This window comes from Columba livia, chromosome 1 (assembly GCF_036013475.1).
Source record: "Columba livia isolate bColLiv1 breed racing homer chromosome 1, bColLiv1.pat.W.v2, whole genome shotgun sequence".
Classification (NCBI taxonomy): domain Eukaryota; kingdom Metazoa; phylum Chordata; class Aves; order Columbiformes; family Columbidae; genus Columba; species Columba livia.
In genome coordinates this window covers 209,942,913-209,960,748 of record NC_088602.1, presented here as the reverse complement: position 1 = coordinate 209,960,748, position 17,836 = coordinate 209,942,913, and the positions used below count along the sequence as shown (strand labels likewise).

The window sequence follows — 17,836 nt, the reverse complement described above, 5'->3', positions numbered from 1 at the left end:
GTCCAAAAGAAGTTGAGTTCCTACCCTGCAAGATTATTCTGTGATAATAACCATGGACGGCAAGTTGGGCAAGCGGGACTTTCACCTCAAAACTACACTTCTGAGCTAAGCTACAATATCTCTGTCAATCCCTTTTGTGTGTTAGTGAGGCAGAAGAGCTGCTGCCTCCAGATCAACTCAGAGTTTATGAGGCTGGAGTACAAGTCCTAAAATAACCCAAGGAGACTGTTTTCTGAGATGACTTCAATCATCCACAAGTTAAGTCCTAGTCTAAACCAGTCATCCAGGCTCACTTTTACAGTCCATAGAGAAGGAAAAGTTACTTTAATATATTCAAAATGTTATTGGAAGGAAAACAGATCGCCACCTAAGACAAAGAGTAAGATCAACACCTCGAATATGTGGGGTAAACTACATTTTGTTATCATCCCTTCTCTGTGTTCATGATATAGAGGGGCTGGCACTAAACAAGAACACTAATATTTATGTGGCTAAAGTTAGGACTGATGCATTTCCTGCAAGGATCAGTTTTAAAGGACAATGCCCTGAAATCCAACCCCAATTGGTAACTTAATTCTAACAGTTCTAGCATGGCTTGGGCCCAAATATAATTCTACACACAGCAACCAAATTACAGTAGAAGTGGCACAAGAGGGAAGGGTTTTTACTACAACAGAAAGTCACCATGAGCTGTTTGAGCAGGTGTGGGGTTTTTTTTGAGAAGATTTTACAGTGAAAGCTGCATGAAATAGAACAGGAAACAAATATTATAACTTTCAGAGTTCACTTTGCTGTATGCAACACTAAAATAACCCAATCTTAGAAATATTTTATATATTTTATATATCTGGATTTCAAAGCAAAAGCGTCTGAATTTGTAGCCTCTCTTGGGGGCTGAAACATGGGAGATTCATCACATCCAAGTGACTACAAAGCTACATGTGCATGCACAGTATTTATATTATATTATATTTATATTATATGATGTTTACCTACTTTTTCCTCCACTGAAATCTTCTTGAGATCCAGTTCTGTTAGTTGGAGCAACTTGAAAATCACGAAGAGCCAATAACCTGTTTGCTCCTGAAGGACAAAGTTTCCACTTTAAATACTTCACCTGATCTACCAAATATTTAATTTTGATCTGTTGAAATTAAATTCGCCTTAATACATTGCAACACTATATGAACTTTAAAAGAGACTTTGCATTATAAATTTGTCATCATATAGGCTTTTAAGTTGGAGACAATCAAAAAGAAGAATCAAAAATCAAAGGAGAAAGGTGGCATTAACAAGTTCATAAAGCTTTTTAGTTCTAAAAGCAGTAAGGTCCTTTTAAAACAACTGAAATTCAGGCAGCTGCCTTAAGATGATTGCTTAATGTATAAGTTATTAAAACGGTAATTGAAAGGAACAGGATCACTTTGCTTAGGGGAAGGACATCTAAACAGAAACAGGTTTTCAGATTCTGGAGGAGCAGGGACAGCCTATTTTGGGTATTTTTTCATGCTAATTTCGTTGTGTGCCAGGACAGGCCATTCCCACGAAAGTCAATGCAAAATTGGCAATTACAAGAAGAAGTTGTTAAACCCTTAATATCTTTCTTCTTTCTGACACTGGAAATCACTGTAAAATTCACACAACTCAGAAATCACAAGAGTCAGGATAGAATTGTCTTTGAACCCCCAGGACAAATTACAAATGCAGAGTCAAAGTCAGAATTTCTGATATTTTGCTAATGTCATTGTTGTTGATAAAATGTATGTTTAATTCATTAATTGGGAACATTATGGGAGCCATACATGAGAACTGAGTAAATCCTAAAGAAGAAAAGAAGATACAGATTCCAGAGACACATGGTTTTAAAAGGGGTATTTCTAAGTTCCTTTGAGCTTTTCCCAGGAACAATTAAGTACAGACTTTCAAAGCAAATGAAAAGGGGATCTTTTCCCAAACAAAAATCATGGGATGTTGTGAGTACAAATGCATAAATGTATTTACGAATGGAATTCATCAAATTAATGGATTTACTACATGGATATTAAACATAATGATTCATACGCAGCTTTGCTCCAGATAAAGTTCCCAGACAAAGGCACATAAATGTCCCAGGAAAACCATCACTCATTATTTCTTGTTCTCTGAAATGACCTGGCCACTCTCAGAGACAGAAACCGAGCCTAAATGGATTGAGATGTGATCCCAAACAGCAGTTCTAGGTTCTCATTTTTGGCTTCCTCTTCAGGTCTTTCTTACCTGTATAGGATTTTTTAAAAGATTTAAAACTCTGAGGAGAGGCAGATCTTCAATATAGTCAAGCTCACGCAGCTCAGCAATCTAATTAGTGACAGAAACAGAGCATAAATCAGCAGCAACAGAACCCATGATAACTACGAAAATATTTTAATCCCTGCTCTTAAAGTCTGGACGTGAAAAAAATGTCATTATACTCACAAAATGGGTATCCATGTTAACAGCATTCAATAAGGCACTTTAGTCATAAAAGGCAGACAAGTTGGATGTTAGCTGGAGCAGCACTATAATACAGACGGCAATTTCAAACCACCTGCATTTTTCCAGTTCTTTCAAATGTCAAGCCCTAACCCATTTAGCTTTTATGCGGCTGATGTGCTTAAGTGAGGCAATTCTGCGGTTATATTTGCGCTTCAGTGCACTAGCAAAAAAAATAATAATAATAATTCCTTTTTTAAGAAGAGTTTCTTTTCACTGGAGCTCGAGTTCAACCTTTCTAACTTGCAGCACTTGACTGAAAAGCATCAGCAGGGTTGTCCTTGGCTGCGTGTGATGAATTCCACTTCAGGTCTGGTCTGTTCACACAGGAAACCTGGGCTGGCTGCGCTTGGGCACGTTGAATAAGCGTTAGAAGTTGTGTGGGATTAATCAAATTGGGTGAGTTGTAAAGTTGTAAAGCTCTCAGTGAAAACAAAACAGGGCAAATGGATTCACATCGCCTCATTTTCACCATCTGTTGAGTTAGACCAAGTCGGGCGCTTAACTTCACTTTAAAATTACTGAAGAGAGGCAGTTCCAGAGCTCATCTGATCCATACCAGGCTGGGATGAATTTCCCTGTAAGGAAACCTGATTTTCCTTCACTATTGAAAGACTGAATCTAGAAAACTTCAGATTCCATCCCTATCTGGTACTTGGCTTATGAAAGTGTCTAAAAACATAAACCCCAACCACAAACATTAATTTTGAGATAACAAGAAGGCCACCACAACAGTTTTGGTCATGTTAAATGTCATTTGGGTGGATTTCCTGCATAAATCACAGGATGCCAATTGTCAACATTTGAAAACCATTGAACATCAGAGTCTGCAGATAAACCTATCGTGCCCATTTAAGCTCATTCTGGGTGGCAGCGAGCTCATGTAACTCAGATCTTTCTGTGTCAATTAATTAAAATTCTCTTTAAATTATTCTCCAGAAGGAAATGTTCAAAAAATGGCGACTCATTAAACAGTTCCAATAACATCATTAAAAGAGATAAAATTTGATGAGGTAAAGTTAATAGCTTTTGCGTGCTGTAAAGAACAGTGGAAACTATCTGAGGCAATGGAAGTGGTGTTATTAATGCTAATAGCAACCATACCATCGGTTTCCTGCCTTGTGCAATTGATGTACCTTTAAATGTCAACCTGAACATGGCATGAGCAAAATAACTCAGGGTGTCTTGAATTAAATCCTGTCAATGTATCTTGCAAATGGGGAAAAGTGACAGAAAAATGTTCAGCTCCCTGTTTATATTTTTATTTCTTATTTTCTTCAATTTTTTTTTGGCACACATAGATCTGTCTTTGATGGCAAAATGATTGGTCAATTGATGGTCTTTTTAGTTAAGGTTCCTGGAAGCTCAATATCAAAAGTATTGTGTATATATGCCTGGAGTTTTAAAATTCAAATACAAATGAGTTGGATTATGTCATTGTACTTCCAGTGAAAATTCTGCTGCATAACAAAAGCCACTTTATTATAGAGTCCACGCCGTTCTGCCTTACAAGAAGCTTCCAGCTAAGAGCTCAGAAAAATCTATGGTCATAAAATTGGGCTGAGAGGTATTAGCAAAGCCTCCTGAGGCCTGGCAGGAGAAAAGCCGTAATCTAAGTAAAGATCCTCAAGAATAATCAAGCTGAAAAAGCTGCAAACTCATCCCTGGCTTATCCACTCAAGGGAGCACTGTTAGTTCTTTAGATAGGTGAGCACTAAATACTATCAAAGTGATACCGACAGAAAGATAAACCCCCCTAGAGATATTAAATTAGGCTTGAGGGGTACAGTATCAATCAGCATGTGAAACAGCATTGGAGTGAAATACCTAAGGAGAAAATGTCATATTTTCTAATATTCATTTCTTGCAGTGTTGTAAGATTTTTTTGATTAAGCCTTAAAGGGCTTGAATTTTAGGTCAAAAAAATAGTATGCATTCTCAGAAAAAGCTGAGATGAGTATTTAACTACGCTACCTGGTTATCCTCTAGGTTGATCGTCTCTAGTAGATCATGCTCCTCCAAGCCTTCTAGACTAGTTATTTCATTGCTAGATAGGTCCAGTTTCTGTAGAGTTTTCAAGCTGTCCAACCCACTTATCTTCTCAATCTGGTTAAAGCTCTAAGAAGAAATGAAAGCGTATAAGCTGTTGATAAAGTTCTACAGACGAAAATCAACCTTCCTGAAGAAGAAATCACTTTATTATTGAAAATCCTATTACAAATAGGATTATGCATTAGCCCCATCTTCATCTTAGATGAAATATTGCAGCTTTCCGCACTGCTCAAGGAAAAACGAATCAACAACCTTCTGATTAACTTGTCTTCAACTCACCTTGAATAGCAGCGAGAGCGAACAGCAACAAAACTATCTCCAACATTATTTTAAAGCTGATACTGGCTAAAGGATACTCTTGTACTCAAAATGTAGAAAATAGATGTGCACATAAAATTACAGCATATACATAAATACATAGAATTGCCCTCTGTAATCACGGTTACATTTACACTTACGATTACAGAATAAATAATGAAAATATTAAGGTAGAAGTGTAGTCTTTTTTGGACTACAGGGAGCCTATAAAAATATCTCTAGGATACACAAACTCATCTTAATGCATAATAAGTGAAGAGAGATTCTATTTACTGTCAGTGACAGCATGCATAGGAATGTTAAAAAACCAAACCAAAACACCTTACTGCAAGTTTTCTAGACTCTAACACAAGAAAAGACCGAGCTTTAGAGAATTCACAACCATCATTGTTTCACGTTCCTTCCAAACAAGGTATGAGACAGAAGAACTACATTTATCACTGGACACCAGATGGTTTCATTTCTCAGAGCCTCACAAATCACATCCTTGTTTCTGCTACAAACTCCAAATAGGTAGAACATATTACACTAGATTTTTACTCATCTTTACCCCAGTGGCCACATGTACCCAGATGGCCTCTCGACATGATTCTTTCTCTATAACCTTGCAAGTTATATTTTTCCATCAGCATCACCTTGTGCTGAAAGCTGAGAAGCCTCATACTCTATTAATAAATATTTAGGAACTGTTGAAATAAATAAGCCAGCTGACTCCCATGTTAATCCAGTTGTCTGTCCTTGACATTTTTCCTGACTTTTAAATGTTTGATTAGGTTATTAATAGCATGGAGGCTCTTTATTCTCTTCCTGTTCTTCGTTAGACCTCTGTTTATTAGGAAACAGCTTAAAGCTCTGGTTGCAAAATGCTATGCAAGAGGTGCACACAAAACTCTGTGAATAAAAGGGGTTTGTGTAGAGATCCTTTTTTTCACAAAACACAAAATTCCTGAGAGTCCGGTTCATCAGAGCTACATTTTTATAATTTTTGTGAACATAATCAGAATAAAGGCTTTTGGGGATAGTGAGGCAGTATTTACAGTTTTCAAAGCCTTTCTTCCAAATTTCAGACCTTGCTACTCTTCCAACCTAAAAAGCTCAAGGGAAAATGGGAAATAAAGCTGAATCAATGGGAAGAGAGGGGATGAGTGCTCCCACGAAACAAAGAATTACATTTTATTCTAATTAGTAAAAGAAAATGCTGTGCTAAAAATCTGTCTGTTTACATAATTTGCACGTGACTATCTACTTCGCTAATTAAAAAAGACAAGCAGTTGTATAAATAATCATATCAGCATGTAAAAACCAAAACTGAAGGACATGTTCATATTAATAAGGCTTAGCTGTTAACGTAACCTCCAAAACACTTTACGGAGCAGATAACCATTACTAACAGAGCGTGGTCAGCAGGACAAGGGCAGTGATCCTCCCCCTGTGCTCTGCATTGGGGAGGCCACACCTGGAGTGTTGTGTTCAGTTCTGGGCCCCTCAGCTCAGGAAAGAGATTGAAGTGCTGGAGCGGGTCCAGAGAAGAGCAACAAGACTGGGGAAGGGACTTGAGCACAAGAGCTATGGGGAGAGGCTGAGGGAGCTGGGGTTGTTTAGTCTGGAGAAGAGGAGGCTTAGAGCTGAGCTCAGCACTCTCTAGAACTACCTGAAGGGCAGTTCTAGCCAGGTGGGGATTGGTCTCTTCTCCCAGGCAGTCAGCAATAGGACAAGGGGGCATGGGCTTCAACTCTGCTAGGGGAAATTTAGGCTGGCTATTAGAAAGCAATTCTTTGCAGAGAGAGTGGTCAGGCATTGGAATGGCTGCCCAGGGAGGTGCTGGACTCACTGGCCCTGGAGGTTTTGAAACTGAGATTAGACGTGGCACTTAGTGCCATGATCTAGTCAATGGACTGGAGTTGGACCAAGGGTTGGACTGGATGATCTCTGAGGTCTTTTCCAACCCAGTCGATTCTGTGATTCTGTGAACAGAATTATCGTTAGACCTTTTAACAGATGAGGAAATCAAGGCACACGATGGTTGAGTGACTTACTGTAGTTCTCCCTGAAAAAAACATTTAGAGAAAAAAAAAATCTTCCTGTCAGCTTAGATTGGCAAAATCATGTCTGAAAGTTCTGAAAAGAGCAATAGGATTATGACAATCTGAATTAATCTTATCCACTAAAAGTGAGACAAAATCCAGTTTTAATGCCACTAAGGGCATAAATGGAAGCTACCGAAGGCATTATACATCTGAAATATATAAAAAATATGTTACTGAACACTATTACAATGTATTATTCAAAACATACTACTGGTCCACTTTTGAATGTGAATACCTTTCCTGAATATCAAAGTAGTAATAAGTACAAGGACCAATCAGGCCTCGATGGGTACAGATTCCAGTTATTCTTTTCTGTATCATTTCCTACAGAACAGAGGAAAAACCTTTAAAATTTTAAAAGGATTGGAAAAGAATATTTCTATTCTTGATATGGGATTCACTTGCTTTACCTATAATATTTATATAGGTGCTTAAAACTAATGTGGCAAATATGAACGTATTTTTATGTATAGCTTTTTGGTCCTTGTTTTAAAATCCCATTAAATACTTTTAAAATTATTGTTATTATAAATTAAAAGCCTGTTAAGAAGTAGCCTGTTGTATTTATAGCATAAATGCCTTCCCAAGACCCGTAAAAGAACAAGAACAGCGTAGGCATTGGCAGAAAGAGTCTATATCTGGGTTAGTTATCCCTGGTTATCTTCATATCCAACAGAGAGAAAAAAGCACCTCCAAGGCCTGAAAGGGACCTGGGGGTCCTGGGGACAGCAGGGTGACCATGAGCCAGCACTGGGCCCTTGTGGCCAGGAAGCCAATGGTACCTGGGGTGGGTTAGAAGGGGGTGGTCAGTAGGTCAGAGAGGTTCTCCTGCCCCTCTGCTCTGCCCTGGGGAGACCACACCTGGAATATTGTGTCCAGTTGTGGCCCCTCAGTTCCAGCAGGACAGGGAACTGCTGGAGAGAGTCCAGCGCAGGGCAACAAAGATGCTGCAGGGAGTGGAGCATCTCCCGTGTGAGGAAAGGCTGAGGGAGCTGGGGCTCTGGAGCTGGACAAGAGGAGACTGAGGGGTGACCTCATTCATGGTGATCAATATGGAAAGGGGGAGTGTCAGGAGGATGGAGCCAGGCTCTTCTCGGTGACAACCAATGATAGGACAAGGGGTAATGGTACAAACTGGAACACAAGAGGTTCCACTTTAATTTGAGAAGAAACTTCTTCATGATGAGGGTGCCAGAGCCTGGCCCAGGCTGCCCAGGGAGGTTGTGGAGTCTCCTTCTGTGCAGACATTCCAACCCGCCTGGACACCTTCCTGTGTAACCTCATCTGGGTGTTCCTGCTCCATGGGGGGATTGCACTGGATGAGCTTCCCAGGGCCCTTCAACCCCTGACATTCTGGGATTCTGTGATCCTGTGAGATGTCAGCAGCTGGATCAGAATAATGAAGTCTTTTAAATGTCCTTTTCTCTCCACTGAATTTTAAAGCAGCAGAGAACAACCAGCTCCAGTGCAGTTCCCTGCACTGCAGAAATCAGAAGCCAGATAAGACAAATCCCGCTAAAGCATCTAAAAATACAATCTAGGAATGTTGTATTTAATCAATTATACCCTAGATAGCTTGATGCCGAGATGGCAACATAAAGCTCCCTATCTCATTAGAACAATCCTTAAAAATTAAACAAAGTAAATAAAATACATTTTAATAAAATATCAGATTTGCATACTAAACTTGACTTGTGTTCTCAAATCAGTGCAGGCTCCTCAGCCCTTGCTTTTCCCTCTCCTGTCCTCGCTCACTGCTATCATGAGCACAACTTTATCACAGAATTGACTGGGTTGGAAAAGACCTCAGAGATCATGAAGTCCAACCCTTGGTCCAACTCCAGTCCATTGACTAGATCATGGCACTAAGTGCCATGTCCAGTCTCAGTTTCAAAATTTGAGGGAATTATGAGGAAATGTATTTAAATTAACAAAAAAAAAAACCCACCCCAAAACCCAACAAAACAAAGAAACAAAACAAAACCCCTCATTGTTTGTACTGTGGGACTTGCACAGATTGTAACTTCTTACACATCACCTAGGAAACATCAAAACCTACCCAGAGCCAATACAAAATATCTTGGGAGAAATGCAAAACAAGGTGCTGGAGATGGTTCTGCTTTGAGCAGGAAGCTGGATCAGATGAATTCACACCTCCTTTCTAATCTGTATTATTCTATAACCCTGTATTAATTAAAAAACGCATCCGGTATTACACATATCTCTGACAATGTGTTATTACCTTCACATTTATTAAGGCAATAATATACTGATAAAAGACAGACACGAAAACAACTCGAATTACTTCTTTCTTACCAGATTGAGTATTTTGATAGGTAAATTCTCAAGGCCAGCGATTGCAATGAGCCTGTTGTGTGACAAACTGAGGTGAGTCAGACTGTGACACTTCTCCAGTCCTCTTATCTCCTCGATGTTATTAACTATACAGAGGTTTTTGCATTTAAGGACAAGAACTGAAGACAAAACATTAGCAGCTAAATTAGCCAATGGGGGGGAATTTTATGCTAAGGAGAGCTGGATATCAAATGCTTTACGTTGAGTTTAAAATCCCAGCTGCTTATATGCACTCTTTTCTGAATCTTACTGCCTCATTTGACTGAAACAGCTTTTTGTGGGGCTGCAGGATAAACGATACTGATCCAGCTAGATATATCCTCCCCCCTTTTTTGGAGGAGCTTTTAATACAGAAAGTTTTTGTGACTTTCAAGCTGTGTAACTGGGGCAGGTGGCGAATCAAGAAAGGAGTGAGAATGAGGGAATAAGAACGTGGGGAAGAACTACTTCACCAGTATCTTGTATTTCTAGTACTGCAATCTCTATTCTGCTCATCAGAGGCTAAAACAGGGGGGTCTTTATGCCTTGAACTGGGCACCAGTCATTAGGTCAGCTTAGAATATGAGTCATGAGAGAAGGGCGTGATCTTTTTACATTTACAGAGTACTTAACATGGTTCCAAACTGACCTTGACATGCAAGAATTACACACAAATTATCCAAGTAGTATCAGATGACAGTACCATACAGGGCTATTTCACTCTAAATTCCACCTGTTTAACACTGGCCATCTGTGCTGGAAGGGGAAAGTGTATTTTAAATTAACATTAAACTTGAAAGCAGCTGTAAAAGTAGTTAGGATTCCTCTCAGTAAACTTCAGATTTAACATAACTACCCAAATTCCTTAAACCAAGCGTGTTTCCTTTGACAACAAAGGATTGCCCTCTTGTAATGGGATGAACTGCAGAGGTACCTGAATCTCTACCTTCCCACTGCATGGAAATAATTTATTCTATAACTTTATATTATATATAATAAGTAACTGATCCAGGTGTCTCATTGTTTGGTGACTGAAGGAGAATTGCACTCATATTGTAAGTGTCCAAGCTGGGACTAGTTACACAAAAAAACTAGAAATATAACTGAAAAAAATAGGCAGAACATGCATGACACAGAGAAATGCCTTTAGGCAATCACAGAAGAACACATTTTTCATTGATTTGAGAGAATGAACTCTGCCTTCAAACAGGGGCAAGTGAGATTTCGGTCACATTTCTAGTCTTACCAGGCAGTGGACAAATTATCAGGACTTTTTTTGCTCAGTCTAAATGATATTGTAACCAAACAAAATGCAAGCTTAGCCAAAGATAAGAGAATACTCTTTAATAATTGTGATCTAACTCTGTTATTTCCTAACTGCATTCCTACAGTAATTCATTGTACAGTAAGTTCTACACGTTCAGGCCTAGATGGGAAAGGAGAGGAGGAGAAACGAGCTAATAAGGACAGATTAAGCTTTTTGTAGGATCTCACACTAGGCTGTCTCTAGCCTTTTAAAATAGAAAACAAAACCATATCCACTGATATTTGACAGATACTAATTGATTTGCATTCAAAATGGGACTGCTTGTCTTTCAGCTGAAAAGTTTTGTCGAGAAAAAAATGTTGTTGAATTCATAAGTATCAATATGAGGCAGCAAATTGCTCGGCACTAAAAACTAATACAATCAGTTTTAGTCCTCACTGTAAGGCTTTGTCAGATATTATTGCCCAAGCTGCCTTCCTTTCTGGTTTGGGCAGTTTCCTCTTTGAAAACTCATTTATAAACCTGTCAGGTGCGCTTGTGTGTGCACCTCTCAGAAAAAAAAGTTACAATGACCTTACCATCTGCATCACAATTCACTTAAATATGGTAAGAAATGCTTAGTTACTGTTAACAAGAAATGCACACCAAACATTTCTGCTACTGCACATTATTTAATGCAGTATTTTCGTTTATAATTACAAAGAACAGCTTGTTTTGCCTGCCATGTCTGTGGTGAGGAGTGCTTGACATGGGTTAGGAACGGTGCCACTTTGCTATTCTAAATTCTGCATTTCTAAACTCTGCACTCGTTTTCCTCTTGTTCAGAGGGTCCCTTTGCAACCGTATGCATGAAACTCTTTTTCTCCCCATTTCAATGGCACCTTCATTGACAAATGGAGAAACTGAAGACAGCACGCTGCTGCATTGAAAACAAATGAAAAAAAATACCGTTTTGAATCCACAATGCACATCTCTGATCTTTTTTCCTCTTCATTTTGCTCTATGGTCTTTGCTCTGCGACGGAAAATTAGAATTGCAAAGGGATAGTGTCTAAATGCCATTTTCTGACAAGAGCCATGCCACCTGCACACCTCGTAAAACGTGTGAATAATGTAACCTGGGCGCCCTGTGAATGCTTTATCTGCTCCTATGTCAAAAAGACATTGTATTAATATCATTTGGTAATAGGCTACTAAGAGGACAAGAGACTGAGAAAAAACTGCAAGAGCCTGCTGTCTTCTCCGTTTCAGAGAGTGGAAAATCAAGATGTGGTTTATGAGGAAAAGAGGGGAGGTTCAGAAACCCTCAGAAAGCAATTTTAAGGAAGGCAATGTGTCAACATGAAACTCCAGAAGAGCTTTCAGAAAAGCGTAGGAGGATCTTTAGGGAGACTACGAGTCCTACGGACAGCCTTGGAGAAGTAAGCAATGAAGAAATGTAATCTGCAGGTTCACATCGATCTGATTTCTGCCAGAATTGTGTTTCTAATCCCACAAACTGGGTACCACAGCGACAACGTGGAGGTGGGTAGAATCATTGAATCATTTTGGTTGGAAGAGACCCTCGGGATCATGGAGTCCAACCATAACCCAACTCTAGCACTAAACCATGTCCCTAAGAACTTCATCCAAATGCCTTTCAAAGCCCTCCAGGGATGGTGACTCCACAAGTGTCCTGGGTAGAAGAACAACCCCCTCAACATACCCCACAAAGTTCTCTCTCGCTTAAAGATCCTCTTTACTGTCATTAAACAGCCTTGTCCTCTACGGAGCTTCCCCAGTCTCTGCATAATTAGCTGCGTCTAAGATTAAACAACACGCACCTTCGTCATTTCAGGGAGCTTGGCATTCCAAGCTGATTCCCTGTTAACATTTCCTATATAAAAATACTGGGGTTATTTATTACCTCTGCCATGCAAAGACAGTGTAACACGTTACTTCTTCAGTTTTAAGTGATGCAAAGTGGAGAGGTTTTTGTGTTCCTCTAGCAGGTTAATACCTTACATGTATACACCAACACCTTTAACACCACCCATGCTTAAGTAAATTAAGATCAGTTGCACCACCAGAACTACAGTGTTTAATTTTGCTTCTAAAGGCAAAAGGAACATGAAGGAAAAATACAAAGCAAACAAGTATCTATTTGAAGCAAACAAGCAACTTTTCTCCCCTTCATGTTTCCATAAAGGATACAATCCAGTAAGAGTTTAGTAAGTGACTGGTACGCTGACAAATCTTGCATTTTAGGTATTTGATTGTATGAAAAATCTACTTCCTAAAGAAAAAAAAGGAGACAGAAAGTTAATTATATTTCTTCAGCACTTCCAGCTGTCTTGTGAAACTAAACGACTGTTACATTAAACTTGTGATCAAGGGTGTAGAAGAAATAAGAAGATCATTAATATTAATACTGGGACACAAACAGAAAGGCTCTTTTATATGACACCCAGAATTCACGTTTTGGGAACTTTCAAAATTATACTTTCTTCTAACAACATTATCATTAATGATCCTGTAATTATGCGTACATATTAAATAAATTAACAGAGAAGACAGACAAATACATGAAGGTCACGTTTCAGAACAACCTCCTGCTTTTTGTAACCCAAAGTGGGCTACAAGAAAACAACAGCAAAGGGAAGACCAGCACACAGCTACACTTTAAGTACGTGTTTCATACTAATTCATAATTTGAAAGGCAGGAAATGATTCCACTAAAGGTCTGATGAATTCGACATGGAAGGCAAAAATTGTGGCTAGAACAACACACCTTCCCATGGCACGCCAGGGTTCAGGGTGTGAAAGAACATGAAAGACTGAAACGTGCAGCATAAAACACCCAAACATTTGGAAAAGCTGCTAAAATAGCAAATGAGGTAAGAAAGAAGAACAAAGAAGGCATAAAGATTCACTTTTGCACAGGTCCAAATATAATGTCTAAGTTAGATTTAGAAAACAGTTTTGAATTTAAACCTATAAAATGCATTTTTTTGCATCTTACCTTGAGATTTTTAGGTGGTTTAAAAAGGAAATATGTAGTCAATTCATTGTTGGAAGCATTCAGTTCTAGCAAGTGAGGCATGTGACTGATACAAGAAAGATCTAGTAAGAAAACAAAATGTCAAATCCTGTACGTGAATTCATAGGGAAATGCAGAGATCATCATGTCAAAACGTGATAATTATGTCCAACAGCAATCAATTTGTAGTTACATATTCAGAAAGCGATGTTTGAAATGCAGAAATCAGATATATTGTCACCTTCTACTACAACAGGGTAACTACTCCTACATTTATACAGTGCTACAATTACAATCCGCATGTATGTATTACATTTTACATTCTAGCTACCTCTAGAACGACAGTCTAGCTGTGTCCTGTGTTATTAATTAGTGGAGAAAAGTATTTAGGCCACTACTGAAGACTAAATGACTACGGAAAAGTCCCTGCTCTGTTCAAATATCACCTTCACAGACAATTAGTAAAATGAGCATGGAGAAGTGCCACCTCACAAAAGTGCTGCTTTTATTAGACTCCAGCACCTCAAGTGAAATAATCTTGATAGAAATAATGCAGCAGATTGTCCATCACAGCTTATTCCTTTTGACGTTAAATTAAACAAATTAGCTGGGGAAAACAAGGGAGAGGGAAGGAGCAGAAGATCATGGAGTTTATCCCAGTCTCCATTCGTTAACTTCCTAAATCCAGGATATGATGTTTTACATTTTGTCACTAACGGGAAACCTTGCCAAAGCAAAGCTCAAGGCTGAGAAAACTGTACCAGACATAACTTTAAATATTATGACATCTGTGCATGTAAAATCACAACCTTAACCTTGTATTAACATGCTTGCTTGCATTTTATCTTTGGATAATAAACTGGACAATAATCTCCATGTTCCCCCTGATAAGCATCTGCTGGTGCCGCTGTCTGAATGGTCCATACATCATTCTTGAGAAGATCTCGCCATCGCCTTGTTCTGTAGAGCTGGAGTATTTACACCATGAAAATGTAGACCAGGCTTTGCGATATTAAAGCTACATGGTAGAGTGCATTTCTCATCTTAAATGATTTCACAACCCAAGAATTTACTAGTGTATTTACTACATACCATTAATTTTATTATATGAGAGTTCCAGCTTCTGTAGGTGAACGTATCTGGAGAGAATGCTAATGTCACTTAACTCACGACCCTGGAAATATAAAGCAAAGAGACTTTAATAACTAATTGTATAACCTCAGCCACTTTCCCAAGAGATGCAGAGTAGCAGGAGACATTGAAGAGGTGACCCAAGGTCCCTCCAGCGGGATGTGTCAGAACAGGATGACATATAAAGTGATGTTAGACCCGCAGACCAGCCATGAATGGAGAAAATGTCAAAAGAAGACTTTAAAACACAACCAGGAGAGATGGCTGCAGCGAGAAAAAATGCCAGAAAAAACAAGGCTGTGTGGAAAAGAGGCAACAAGTAATCTTTAAAAAAGACACAATCATTTTAACTTTCTGAAGGGCCAAGGAACGCAGCGTTCTCAGGTGTTTTTTCTCCAGCTGACTGAAGCAGGAAGATACATTTTCACACCCAAAGATTGGGTAAAGAAAAATCTTGCTGCTGTTACTACTAAGTGAAAAAACCAGTACCGATATGGCAGTTGTCAGCGAGAATCATGCTGTGTCTTGTCAAAAGTCCCATGTAAAAGAAATGGCATTGACAGGTAGAGACACAACTCTGCCTCTTGATTTGTTTTTTACTAGAACAACTATTTGCTGCTCAAAAAGGGAAACCTTTGAGCGAGAAGCACTTTACAATGATGTTCTTGGCTCATACTTACTGAAAGTGACAGGTTAAGATAAACGTATTCGATACCAGGGGCTGAGAGCCCCAGCTTGTGGAGTCCCTCAGCCACAGTGTCTTCATCCAACACTCCATCAAACTGACCCTATAAAACAGCAGAAGGGGGGGGACAGGGAGAGGAATGGATTAAGGGGAGATTTATGAAATGAAATTCCACACTTGGTAGAATCTGGAGGCTGCTTGGGATGCACCCGGGAACAGAGTTTAATAAAAGTCTTCAATCAAACGCTGCTTTCAGTGCTCCATCACCCTACTAAGGCACTAGACATTAACAAAAATGATGAATACAGCCCTCAAAACAGATAAACAGAAACATGTCACGTATTAGCTCTGCACATTTTAAAATGTTCAACAGTATTTTGTTGTGATTTTTTTTTTACCTTGTGGTTTAAATGTGCAGCTCTAAACAGGACCAGTTGCCAGAGATGTTGAGCCATGAAACTCCCACTGATTATGGATGTTAACATCTCAGCAAATCAGCACTAACATAACCCCACCATTGTACCCCAATATGCACATTATTGGAGGCCCTTTAAATTTGTTCAGCATGAGCAGCTCCTCAGAGAACAACCTTTGCCAAAGAGAGTACTTGACAGATGGCGCTAATGAACCACTGCGTAGGTTTAATGAGAAAATAAGCCAATGGCTTGTGAAATTCCTATAAGCTTGGAGAAGTCACACAACAATTGCTAATCTAGCGACCAAGATAAATAATGTTTCAAATGGTAATCGTCTAAATTATAGCACCTACATGTTATAGCATTTGGGGCCCATAGATGCAGTTCCACTAGGTAAAAACATGAGGTGATAACGCTGTGGTGCTGGAAACTTTGGAACCTGACAGAGCAGGGAGAAAAAAATCACTTGGTTCCAGGGGCTTATTGCATCTCAGAGATGGGTGTGTAAACAGGATAGGGGTTTAGTTTGGCAATTCCTATGGCAGATTATCCTTAGTCTTTATATAGCAAGGAGAGAGAGGCAATCCAGAACTATCCTTGACACCACAGGGATGGAAGTGACCCATAAAATAAAGCAGAAATCATAGAATCATTTTGGTTGGAGGAGACCTTTAAGGTCATTGAGTGCAACCAGGGAAGGCTGCATCAGGTGCTGCACAAGAAGCACAAATATATTGCTACGGAACATCAGGAGATGGATGCCAAGCGGGCACATAGAATCATAAAATCATTTTGGTTGGAAAAGACTCTCAAGATCAAGTCTAACCATTAACGCAACCCTGGCACTAACACATGTCCCTGAGAACCTCACCTCCCTGTCCCCTGTCAGCACCCAAAGGGGTTGCCTGTTGTTTGCTTTTGTTTGTTTGTTTTGTTTGTTTGTTTGTTTTTTTCCCAAAAACTGGCCATTAAAACAAATCTGCTTAATCTCTATAGAGGCCGATGCACGGGTGAGGTGATTGGTCTATAGGGTATGTCTGTGTGGTTTAAGCTTTAAAAAGGAAGGTAAGTGGGTTTTAGAACTTGTTTTTCTGTAATTAGAAGACTGTACTATTTACACTTTTGAATAAATCCATTTTTCTTGCCAGGCTCTATAACCTGATCAGAGTCCAAAAAATCATAGAATTGTTTTGGTTGGAAAAGACCCTCAAGATCATCAAGTCCAACCATAACCCACCCCTGGCACTGCCCCATGTCCTGAGAACCTCATCTCCAGATCTGTCCAACCCTCCATTGATGGTGACCCCACCACTGCCCTGGGCAGCCTGTTCCAATGGCCCACAGCCCTTTGGGGAACAAATTGTTCCCACATCCAACCTCAGCCTCCTCTGGCGCAACATGAGGCCGTTTCCTCTGCTCCTGGCGCTTGTTCCTGGGGAGCAGAGCCCGACCCCCCTGGCTCCAAGCTCCTTTCAGGCAGTTCAGAGATCAGAAGGTCTCCCCTCAGCTCCTGTTCTCCAGCTGAACCCCCCAGGTCCCTCAGCCACTCCAACAGACCAAACCAGCCTTTCCCCTCTTTGAGCAAAGGAGAAATCACCACCCGGTGTCCCACAGACTCCCCACTTCTTTCCCCCACTTAGCAATGAGGGGGAAAAGGCCTCTTCCCTCACAAGCGCACCCCTCCCCAAATAGCTGGGGGGCACTGAGCTGAACCTCTGTGTTCTGTGAATCCTCTTCCTCATCGCCCTCCTGTTTGTCTTCATGGTGAGGCAGGCTGAGCTGTGGCCTGTGCTGGGGCAGCTCCTCGGCGATCCCCTGGGAGAGCTGCTGCGGGGGCTCATGAGGAGGGGGAAGCAGCTCACCGAAGCCGCCCTCTCCCCTCTTCTCCTCGTCCCCTGCCATGAGGGAGGAGGACGCCGAGAGGAGCTGCGCTACGAGTGCTTCGCACTCGACCACCACACAAAACGAGCCGCCGCCATCTTGTTTGCTCTCCTGTTGTTATGGAGACACTCCACGC

At 40.1% G+C, this 17,836-nt stretch overlaps 1 protein-coding gene across 3 annotated transcripts in view; it reads right to left on the bottom strand.

The window, feature by feature from the left end:
- Window positions 1-17,836, bottom strand: part of LRGUK (leucine rich repeats and guanylate kinase domain containing) — a 59,567-nt gene extending 41,731 nt beyond the window's left edge. For 2 of the 3 annotated variants that reach the window (XM_021290213.2, XM_021290216.2), the window contains exons 1-9: window positions 17,533-17,836; window positions 15,399-15,506; window positions 14,680-14,761; window positions 13,570-13,670; window positions 12,762-12,843; window positions 9,285-9,409; window positions 4,486-4,629; window positions 2,257-2,337; window positions 997-1,083 (exon numbers count right to left, since the gene is read on the bottom strand). In XM_021290213.2, the coding sequence (XP_021145888.1) occupies window positions 997-1,083; window positions 2,257-2,337; window positions 4,486-4,629; window positions 9,285-9,409; window positions 12,762-12,843; window positions 13,570-13,670; window positions 14,680-14,761; window positions 15,399-15,506; window positions 17,533-17,721 (999 nt within the window). In that variant the 5' untranslated portion in view covers window positions 17,722-17,836. Of the gene's footprint in view, window positions 1-996; window positions 1,084-2,256; window positions 2,338-4,485; window positions 4,630-9,284; window positions 9,410-12,761; window positions 12,844-13,569; window positions 13,671-14,679; window positions 14,762-15,398; window positions 15,507-16,172; window positions 16,195-17,532 lie in introns of those variants that run through there. The other variant, XM_065049327.1, reaches the window with a different exon arrangement.